This window comes from Zalophus californianus, chromosome 11 (genome assembly GCF_009762305.2).
Source record: "Zalophus californianus isolate mZalCal1 chromosome 11, mZalCal1.pri.v2, whole genome shotgun sequence".
NCBI lineage: Eukaryota > Metazoa > Chordata > Mammalia > Carnivora > Otariidae > Zalophus > Zalophus californianus.
Window position 1 is genome coordinate 81,045,428 of NC_045605.1, and position 12,005 is coordinate 81,057,432.

General features: G+C 32.9%; 1 protein-coding gene across 2 annotated transcripts in view; it reads right to left on the reverse strand.

Annotated features, from left to right (window-relative positions):
- KIF18A (kinesin family member 18A) overlaps positions 1 to 12,005 on the reverse strand; it is an 80,028-nt gene that overhangs the window by 28,851 nt on the left and 39,172 nt on the right. For both annotated transcript variants that reach the window (XM_027581102.1, XM_027581103.1), the window contains exon 13: positions 8,105 to 8,346. In XM_027581102.1, coding sequence (XP_027436903.1) covers positions 8,105 to 8,346 — 242 coding nt within the window. The remainder of the gene's footprint in view (positions 1 to 8,104; positions 8,347 to 12,005) is intronic.

Genomic DNA, 12,005 nt, shown 5'->3' on the forward strand with positions numbered 1-12,005 from the left:
TGTTTTATCAGTGAAGCCTACCCTGACCATGCTATTTAGAGTAGCAACCTCTGGGGCACCTGGGTGGCTCAGTTGGTTAAGCAACTGCCTTAGGCTCAGGTCATGATCCCAGGACCCTGGGGTCAAGCCCCACATGTGGCTCCTTGCTCAGTGGGGAGCCTGTTTCTCCCTCTCCCTCTACTTGCTACTCCTCCTGCTTGTGCTCTCTCTCTCTGTCAAATAAATAAATAAAAACTCTTAAAAAAAAACTTAAAAAAAAAGTAGCAACCTCTTTCCTGCCCCACTCCTGAACTCTTTCTTTGCCCACAGCATGTACCACCTTCTAAGATTCTGTTTAATTCACTTATTGTATTTATTGTCTTTCTTCCTGCACTCGAACCTGAACTCAAGGACGGTGAAAAGGGTTGTTTTGTACTTTGATGTATCCTTAGCATCAGATAAGTATCTGGCACATAGGGGAAATTCAATAAATATTGTTGAATGAATAAATATCCATATCCTAAGCTCTTGTAAATATGTGACAATTTTTTACAAAAGAAAACTATGCCAGAAAAGTGTTCAAATGATGGCTAGGTAATTCACAGAAAAGAAAATAGATCCTTAAAAGGATGAAAAAAAAATATTCAACTAGTAGTGAACAAAGGAAAGATGGAAAGAAGATAATATTTATGACTGAAATTAGCAGAGAATCAATAAATAACTAGCAAAGACGAAAGAGGGAGAGAGAACCCCAGACTTAAAAAGATTTAACAGATATATCAACCAGTGGCAAGGTATGGGCCTTGTTTGTATGTTGATGGAAGAACTTAAAAAGAAATCATTTATGAGACAGTGGGGGAAACTTAAACATTGATTCAAGTATTTAATGACATTAGGTATGAAAAGGACATTGTGTTTTCTTTTAGAGACACTAAGATGTAAATGGAAGAAATATATGCTGATATTTCCTTCAAAATAATAATTAGAGATATAGATAGGGTGCAGAAAAGCTGACTGGGTTCTCAAGATTAGCCACGAGATAATTCTTAAAGTTAGGTGATGGGTTCATGGAGTTCATTACGTTATTCTTTGCACTTCTATGTATGTTTGAAAATAATTTTCTAAAAACTAAAAATTGAAGACAATTTAAAACCAAAAGCTGAAAAGATAAAAGGAGAAAAGAGCTCATTTTCTTACACTGATGATGGGAGTTAAAACTGTTATAATCATATGGTGGAGGGAGGTGGAAGAAGTTACTAAGCAATATGTATTATAAACTTTAGAAGAATGTGCTTATTGCTGCTGTTAAAAATTTTACTTCTAGGAAGTTATCATAGGGTTAATCAGACATGAGCACCAAGATAAATATACATACTTCCTTACTGCAATACCATTTATAATAAAAATTTATTAAACAACCTAAATGCCTAACAATAGAGTATAGATTAGATTATGGTTAATCTCGTCAGACTTTTAAGAGCACAGTGTGTATGCATTTTAAATATAAAGATTGCTGCTGATCTAATAAATACTCTTTAAAGGTCCCTACAGCATCAGAAAAACAAACAACAAACAAAAGAACCGAATTCAAAATTCAAATAACACATAGCATTTAGTATTTTTGAAATTTAACAACAAAAGAGAAATTTAACAACAAAACCACTTATTACTTGTTTATGAGAGTATAGGAAAAAAGTCAGTGACATACATGTAAGCTTAGATGAATGAGACACATTTGACTCATGTTTTGCTTAATAAGTTGAATCTCTTCAATTTTACTTCTTAAATTTATTAAGACTACTATGGATAATGTAATTTTAGCAACATATGCTATCTGGGTATTGCTTCATATCTTTAGAAATACAAACATAAATTTCACTACTTATGCTTTTTTAATGAATTATTTCAGTATTTTAAGACTAAGAAAAATAAATATTTATAAGTGGACTCACTTTATAGCCTATGCCCCTTCCCTGTTATTCATCTTTGGCTCTCTATTCATAGTGAATACAACATACATGAATTATGTATGTTGTATTCACACCAACCAAATAGTTAATCTATGAAATCATGTGAACAAAATATTAAACAACAAACCAAGAACAAAACATAATAAAAACAAAACTCACCTTCTGATACACTTTCTAAAGGAAATACCTATTTATAAAATGTAACATGACTTCAACAGTTTTTCCTTTTAAAAGTATTATGAAAAGGAATTAAGAGCCAAATAAATGTTTTACTGTTGACAAGTATGGTCTATGCGATTACACTGTAAATGAAATACGGATTTTTAAATAAGTAATAATGACCATCAGGTGGCCAGTATTTCTTGATCTTGGTGTTAAAACCCTATTTCCTCTCCAACATCTTGAATACATTATAAAGAAAAAAATCAAGGCCCAAAAGGTATGAGAGAATCTGAAAATAATATTAAGTTTTCAAAGATCTCAACTAGGTTAGTTCTAACGACAATAATGCTTTATTAAAGAAAAAGAAGATATAAGTATATATCTCCAACTTCCCAGTCATTTTAATGTAAAAATACAACATAGGGAACTTAATAATAGAGGGCTAGGTAATTCAGACCAATCTCTACTGAAGGCAACAAAAAAGTCGGGGCAAAATATAAAAAACATATGCTTGAAGGCACAGAAGAGCTAATGAGATTGTGAAGAATTATAGGCAAGTATCAAGAGAAAGCTGGGAAGCTCTGGAAGGTAATATCTGCATTTACAGCTATTTTCCCCATGAGGTTTTTTGCTGATCCTGAAGGAGGTGGCAGAAAAGCTTAGGAACATTGTTGAGAATTTGGCAGAACTGGGGTGCTGGAACTGGAAGTTAGGGCCCACTAAGCAAAGTTCTTCATAAACCCTCCTTGCTTTGAGTTAGAAGCCTAAACAGCTTATACTCTAGAGGGTAAAACAGGGGTAGACAGGTCCTAGCAGAAGCTGCAGTGTAGTTTCAAACGATCCCAATCCCTAAAATTGGACTAAAGTGATTCTGTATTGTTAATGCCACCAGGAGCCTAGAAGAAGCAAATGTAAATCCTCTCTGAAGGAAGACATTATTATCAGAAGTCTTGAAGTATTTCTATAAACAATTCTGCAAATAAATGTCTGGGGCACAAAAATTAACATGGCTTCAAGAAAATGAGACCATGTGAAAGAAAACCAGCAGAAAGAGGTAACAGAAACAGATGCAGAGGGTTCCAGACCTGGGAATTCTCAGACAGTCTTTAAAATACGCCACTGTGTTCGTGAGAATTTTTGCCAAGAAATGGAAACTATAAAAAAGAGTCAAATAGAAATTCTAAAACTGAAATATAACTGAAATTAAGAACTTGATGGATTTAAGAAACATTTGACATAGCTGCAAAGAGAAAGTAAACTACAGAATGTGTGAAAAGAAATTTCCAGAGAGACAAAAAACAAAGAAAAGGAGAGAGTAAAGAAGTTACAGATAAGACAAGGAGAAAGAACCGTGTAATATAACTGCAGTCCCATAGGTAGGGGAGAGAACAAAAATAGCAGAAGCAATATTTAAAGATATAATGGTTAAGAACTTCATAAAACTAATGAAAGATAACCCAGACACAAATTCTAAAAGTTCTATGAACCTAAGTAAGAGAAGTAAAAATAAAATTATATAGGCACAATATAGCAAAACTACTAAAACTCAAAGACAAAGAGAAAATATTTTAGGAAGTCAGAGGTCCAATTACACTCAACGGAACAACACTTAGAATGACAGCTGACTTCAACAACAGTAAGAAAGACACATAAGATAATGAAATAATATCTTCAAAGTGCTAAAGAAAAGAAAGAATACTAAACTGTAATTCTATACCCAGCAAAATCGTCTTCAAGAAAGAAAGTGAAATAAATACAGCTTCAACCATATAAAAACTAAGAAAATCCATCATCAGCATATTTATTGCAAAGGAAATGCAAAAAGATTCTTTAGATGAAAAAAAAATTATCTTGGATGGAGATACAGATGCTGAAAAAATGGAGAACAAAAAAAGTAGATGTGAATATTCACTGTATAGACAATAAAAAAACCATATTTTATGGGTTTAATATATAGAGAAAAATGAAATACCTCATAACAGTGGTATGTCAGGGGAAGGGTTAACCCAGGTAAAGAATTTTAAGTTTCTAGCATTGTATGAAGGTGAAAGTAACAGAGTTACTTTGATAAACAGACTTTGGTAAAGCAAGGATTCATAATGTTACCCTAAGGGTAACTACTAAAAGAATATAAAAACAGTGTATAGCCTTCTAGGCTCAGAGGTGAAAAAATGGAATATTAAACATCACTCTGTCGCTTCAAAGCAAAGTTCAAAAGAAAAAGAATTTGGAATAAGCAGGACAATTAGAAAGCAAATCACAAGACAGTAGATTCAAAACCAAATTATCAACACATTCACCAAGTAGAAAAAGAATGAATACTTTAAAAGATAAAGACTGATAAATAGAACAAAAAGCAAAAATCCAATTATGTGATATTTATGAGACACCTTTGAAATAAATATGATTACAGATTTCAAGTGAAGGAATCAGAAAAAAGATGAACCATGAAAACAAAAGCCAAAGAAAAGTGGGGTAGCTATATTAACATTAAAGTAAATTTAAGGTTAAGAAAAATGAGTGGATTAAGTACATTTTATAAGAAAAGGAAGATGTTAAAATTCTGAAATATACAGATGTAATAATATAATTTCAATGTATGAAAACTAAAAATTGACAGAACTACAAAGAGAAGTATCCTCTAAAAGTTGTCCGTGCCCTAGCCCCTGGAACCTGTGAATATGTTATGTTACATTGTAAAAGGGATTTTGCAGATGTAATTGAGGTTATGGAATTTAAAACAGGGAGATTATCCTAAATTACCCAGTGGGCCCAATCGAATCAAATGAACCCTTAAAAGCAGAGACTTTTCTCTAATTGTAGGCAGGAGAAATGAAGCAGAAGGGAAGATGACAGAGATTCGAAGCATGAGAATGAACTGTCCTGCCTTTGTTGGTTAGGAGATGAAATGATGAAGAGGGCAATGCGCCAGGGAATACGGGAGACCTCTAAAAACTGAGAATGACCCCTGGCCAACAACCAACAAGAAAACAGGGACCTCAGCCCTACAGCTGCATAGAAATGAATTCTGGTAACAACCAGAATGAGCCTAGAAGCACATTCTTTCCCCAGAACCTCCAGATGAAGGATCCAGCTGGCTGACACCTTGATTTGGCCTTGTGAAATTCTAAGCGGAGTAACCAGTTGAGCCTGCTGTAATTCTGACCTACAGAACTCTGAGATAATAAATCAGTGTTACTTTAAGTTGATATGTTTGTGTTAATTTGTTAGCATGGCAATAGAAAACTGACAAAAAATAGAAAAATCCAGTGTAATAAGGGGATTTTTAATAGGTCTCCTCAGTATATGATAGAACATGAAATTGAAAAAAAAAGGTCTGTAAGAATAAAATTTGAAGAACACAACCAATTTGGCCTGACTTATATAGAATATTGCAATAAATCACTACAAAATAAACATTCTTTATAAGCACACTTGAAACATTTATACCAGCCTACTATTGCTGGGAATAAAGTGAGTCTACAATTTTTAAAGGATTAAAATCATACTAAGTATTTACCCTGAATACAATTCAATTAAGCTATAAATAAACAAAAAATAGAATGGAATTTGCCATAGCTTTTTGATATTAAGAATAAATAAAAACTAAAAAAAAAAAAAAATCAAACTAACAGTTTTATGAAATAGTTCTTATTGGATGCCTACATGACACTTAAAAGTATGATTCTCATTTTAATTGTTTCTCCAAACCTAATTCAAATGGAAATCTGCTCAATCTGAAAGTATAATTTTATATAAAAACTGATTAAAAGAAAAAAAATGCTCCATGGGTCAAAGAAGAAATTACAACAGAAATCAGAAAATATTTTGAACTAAATAATAATCTAAAATACTATGTATCAAAACTTGTGAAATGAAGCTAAGCTGTGTTTAGAGGGAAACCTATGGACATTATTGCATAAATTAGAAAAATCAGGTGAAAGCTAATGAACAAACATCTTCACCAGTTAAGCGAAAACAGCAGCATAAACCTAGTAAAAGTAAATGGAAAGAAATAATAGAAGTAAAGATAAAAACACATACAATTAAATAGAAAACAAAATCCACGACGAAACAGGAAATATCCAAAAGGAAAAAGCAACAAAGCATATATTTGACTGACAGTTGACAAGCGATCATACTAAAAGAAATAAGATCAAATACACAAATCTACAGAGATTTGCCTCATCTCCCTCTTAAAATCTACTGACACAGCATCAGTGATAGAAAAAAGCAATAGCTGCTCACATCAGAAACAGTAATTTTTGGAAGTTGGAAATCACATGGATCAGATCAATGGAAAAGCTAGAAGAGAAAAATCAGGACCCTAGGTATTATATATATGAGAAATGCGGGGCGCCTGGGTGGCTCAGTTGTTAAACATCTACCTTCAGCTCAGGTCACAATCCCAAGGTCCTGGGACTGAGCCCTGCATCGGGCTCCCTGCTCCATGTGAAGCCTGCTTCTCCCTCTCCCACTCCCTCTGCTTGTGTTCTCTGTCTCCCTTTCTCTGTCAAATAAATTAATAAAAATCTTAAAAAAAAATCTATTATGAGAAATGCTTTTCTCAAATCTGTAAACTCAGAAAAAAAGAATGGGAATAGACTATGAGGTAATTACTAATGACAATCAGTTTAACTGATCAGTAGATTGTGATGTTGTATGGTAAATTAAAACTCTCTAAACAAAATAGAGACCTCCTCATATCAGCATTGGAAACAAAAGTAGAGTAAACCTTGGGAAGATTCAGACTTCTAAATAGACAGAAAAGTCTGGAGGTGAAGGAGTAGAGCAGGAGGCAGTTTTAACCAGAAGTAAAAATCTACAGCACAACAAACAAACTCCAAGTCAAATGAGTAAAGAGGATACCTCAGAGAAGATGAAATAATGTCACCAGTAATATGAGGGCTGCAAATTTAAAAAGAATATACACTAGTTCAGTGTTGCTGCTATTATTTTGGGTTAAGGTAAAGATGAGAGAGGTATCTCATACACATGTGGCATAAAGAAAATTTTGGACTTTGACAGATTAATTTTTAAAACTTTTTTTTGTCCTGTATTCCAACAAATCAGTCTCTAGGAATTGGGTATACATGTACAAATGTGAATATACAAGCATGCTTTCTTATGCTCTGTTCACCAATGGAACAATGGTTAAATAAAGTATGGTACATCTGTTGTCTGGATTCTCACAAATGTTAAAAAAATAAGGTAGAGTCTTCATGTATGTACCCTAACAATAAACTAAATAAATAAACTAATAACAAATAAAAATAGTTGTACATCAATATATATAACGTGCTAGCATTTACATGAAACATAATAAAAAGCTAGAGTGAGATTGTGTAATACAAATATTACACACACACACACACACACACACACACACACACACACACTGCAAAGATAACCAAACTGCTAAATTTATTTATTTCTGAGACAGGACACAAGATTGGGTTCTGTGGAAAGTTGAAGAAGGCATTCTACTTCTATATGTAATTCTATATTGTCTGAATTTATTTTAACCAACATCGTATGTTAGTTTTGCAATTTAAACGTCCCAAGCACACTTTTATGACAGGAGAGATAACAAATGATATGGCAACAAAATATAGTTTATTCTACACTGTTAGTTGATTTTTTAAGAAGAGATGATTATTATGTATTACAGAATATAGTATTCTTAATTATAATCTTTAATCCTTAATTGAGGTTAAATTTTAAAGAAGGATGGAGGTAAAATTATTCTGTCAAAAATGGGTAAGATAACTTAAAGGTTTTATTGCTAGAGTTATTTAGAATATCAAGCATACTTGCTCTTAAACCTTTGAAAGATACTGATTAATGAAATTATTCTAAAGCTAATTTTCCCATTAATTCTCACAAAACAGCCAAACCTATTAAAAAAAGTAACTGTTCTGTAGATTGAGACATAAAGATGTGACTCTAGAAATAACTTATAATTTACTTAATACAAGAAAAGCTGTACTTACAACAAGGAGCGGAATGAACTGGTGGTCCAAGTTGTGGAAAGGTCATAAGAACAGAAACCTCTGGTAGGTTATGTTGCTTTATAGTATGTTCAGTAGTTTGGTCAGCCCAAACCACCACTTTTTTCCTCTCTACCAAATGTTCAATTTCTTTGAAGTCAGACTCAAAAGCAGCATTTGAAAGGCCAGCTTCTTTTAATGCACAATATTGTTTTCTTAGTGCTGGAAGTAAAGCATTCAATACTCTATATAAAGAAGGTGACAAGAGAGATAAATATTAAATTTTAAATATATTATTATAGTTCTACATAACAACCAAAGTATTAGCAGATCATCAGAATGACACCCTGTACATGTTTTCCTTTAGAATGCCTCAACATATTCTCACTACATTAAGTATAGAGTGAAAGAATCCTGGATGGGAATTATAAGCATCAGGTCGTAGTCTCAGCTAGTCTTCACTTGCCTCCATCTGATCTTGGATAATAACACAAACTGAGGTTTCTCCTCTATAACTTGGGGTACAACTAGACAGTCACTACTTACACCAGGAGACTACTGTGGGAACTGAGTTAAATACATATAGAAGGTTTTTGCAAAGCGTTATGTGATTTATAAAACAAAAATACTGTTGTTACTGATACTAAGTACCATAGGATTAAAATGAAAAAATATACTCTTCAATGATGAGATTCATTTTAGGTATGTAACATTTCAAAGGAATCATACTTAACTTTCCTTCAGCTTAGCTCTTCATGAGCTAAAGCAATGGTTTTCAAAGCCTTCAAAGGGGTTCCAAGTGGCAGAGCTGTGGACAAGGATGGTGGGTAAAGGGAATCGATGGGGGCACTGGTTTTTTGGCTCTGATTCAAAATCTTCTCTATTACTATCAATCAGAGCAGTACTGAAGGTATCTTTTTATGTATTAGACCTCCATGTAAATGTTCACTGAAGAAATGCCACAGCTAAACAGTTATAAATTTATACACTTAATCAATGGTTCCTAACTTTTATATCAAGGAAGATGTCAAACAACTTGAGTGACCTTGAAATGCTTCAGTCTTGGTTGTTTCAGTTGACTCATAACATCCAGGAAAATAGAATCATTTCAAGTATGGGTAGGGCAGTGGGAAAAGGATAGGCATTAATTTTCTCAAGCAAGGAAATAATTGCTTTATTATCCCAGTCTTAAATATTTAGATAGTAGTACAAATAAATAGTCTGTGACTTTTTGCTGAGGGTGGGGAGTACTCCATTTAAGCCAAGGAGGCAACAACTATAGGGAAAAGTTATTAAGCATAAGGTCAATTTATTTTATTTATTTTTTAAGACTTTATTTTTATTTATTTGACAGAGAGAGAAATAGCCAGCGAGAGAGGGAACACAAGCAGGGGGAGTGGGAGAGGGAGAAGCAGGCTTCCTGCTGAGCAGGGAACCCGACGCAGGGCTGGATCCCAGGACCCTGTGATCATGACCTGAGCCAAAGGCAGACGCTTAACAACTGAGCCACCCAGGCGCCCCAAGCATAAAGTCAATTTAAAAAAAAAGATTATTTATTGAGCACCTATACTAATCAGGTGCTGTGCAGAGAAGAGATAACAAAAAAGTTTTAACAAAGAACTTTTCTGTCTTTCTAGAAGTCTGGATCTTCCCAAGGCTTACTCTACTTTTCTTCATACTTCATAGGTATGAAATAATATCTCATTGTTTTGATTTGCATTATCCTGATTAGTGATGTTAAGTACCTTGTCATGTACCTGTTGGCTATCTGTATATGTTCTTTGGAAAAATGTCTGTTTAGATCTTCTGCCCATTCCTAATCAGATTGTTTCTTTTTTTGCTATTGAGTTGTATGTTCTTTATGTATTTTGGATATTAACCCCTTAGCAGAGATGATTTGCAAATATTTTGTGTCATTTGGAAGGTTGCCTTTTCACTTTGTTGCTGGTTTCCTTTGCTGTGCAGAAGCTTTTTAGTTTGATGTTAATTTCACTTATGTTTGCTTTTGTTTCATTTGCTTTTGGTGTTAAATCCAAAATATCTCCATGTCTGATGTCAAAGAGCTTATCGCCTATGTTTTCTTCTAGGAGTTTTATGGTTTCAGGTCTTACATTCAAGTCTTTAATTCAGTTTGAGTTAAGTTTTATGTATGGCGTAAGAATTGGTCCAGTTTCATTCCTTTGCATGTAGTTGTCCAGTTTTCCCAATATCATTTATTGAAGAGACTGTCCTTTCCCCATTGTATATTCTTTGCTCCTCTGTCATAAATTAATTGACCATATATGTGTGGGTTTATTTCTGGGCTCTCTGCTCTGTTCTATTAATCTATGTGCCTTTTTTTTTTTTTTTTAATAACAGTGCAGTTTCTTTTTTTAAAAGTTTTTATTTAAATTCTAGTCAGTCAATATACAGTGTACTATGTGCTTATGTTTAAGACAATACCTTACTGTTTTGATTGCTATAGCTTTGTAATATAGTTTGAAGGAAATAAATCAGTCAGGAATTGTGATATCCCCAACTTTGTTCTTCTTTCTTGAGATTGCTTTGGTTATTTGGTGTCTTCTGCAGTGCTATACAAGTTTTAGAATTTTTGTTCTATTTTTGTGAAAAATGCCATTGGAATTTTGATTGATACTCTATTAAATCCGTAGATTGCTTTGGACCATATGGACATTTGGCCAACATTAATTCTTCTAATCCATGAGCATAGAATATCTTTCCACTTATTTGTGTCTTCTTCAATTTCTTTCATCAATGTCTTATAGTTTTCAGTGTAGAGGTCTTTCACTTCCTTGCTTAAATTTATTCCTAGATATTTTATTATTTTTGATGCAACGGTCAATGGGATTATTTTCTTAATTTTTCTGATAGTTGTTATCAGTATATAGAAATGCAAGAGATTTCTATATATTGATTTTATATCCTGTGACTTTACTGAATTCATTGATTAGTTCTAATAGTTTTTGGTGGTCTTTAGGGTTTTCCATATATATTGTCATGTCATCTGCAAATAGTAAGTTCTAGTTCTTGTTTCCAATCCTGGATGCCTTTCCTTTCTTTTTCATGTCTAATTGCTTTGGCTAGGACTTTTTGTCTTGTTTATTAGAATCTACATAGAAGTGAATCCCTATTTTATGTTTTTGATGACACATTTTACATCTTTTTATCTTGCATATCCATTAATTATTGTAATTATTTTTACTACTTTTTCTTTTAAATTTCATATTGGCTTTACAAGTAATTCATCTTCTACCTTTATCATATATTCACTTTTACCAGTGAGATTTATACCTTCATGTTTTCTTATTACTAATTAGCACCCTTTCTTTTCAGCTTAAAGACGTCTCTTCAACATTTCTTGTAAGGTTAGTTTTATGAGCTCCTTTAGCTTGTCTGGAAAATTCTTCATCTCTTCCCCTCAATTCTGAATAAGTGTGCTGGGTAGAGTTTTCTTGGTTAGAAATCATTTTCTTTCAGCACTTTAAAGGTATATTATATCACTTTTTGCCTCTGCTACACAGGGTCAGGCTCTGATAGTTCATCACCTTCATTATTTTTTTTATGTCATTTAATTCTTTCAAAATCTTTTAAAGAAAGTATTATAATCTATTTTAACATTTAAGAAAACTAAGGCTTAGTGAGGTTAAATAATTTATGCAAGGTCATACTGTTAATATAAAATAGAATTCAAGGCCAACCCCAAAACTCATACTCTTTCTACTATGCTGTATTGTCTCTGTTTATAATGTTTTGGTTCAGCAATTTGCTAAATCAGTAAGAATTAGTCAGAATCTTTTTGCCCATTTAAAACTAAAATTTACCTTAAATGTATCCATCTATTTGTCTGATATAGTAAACAGAGTATGGGTGAATAAATTAATGGGTTTCTTTGATACTTTAACTC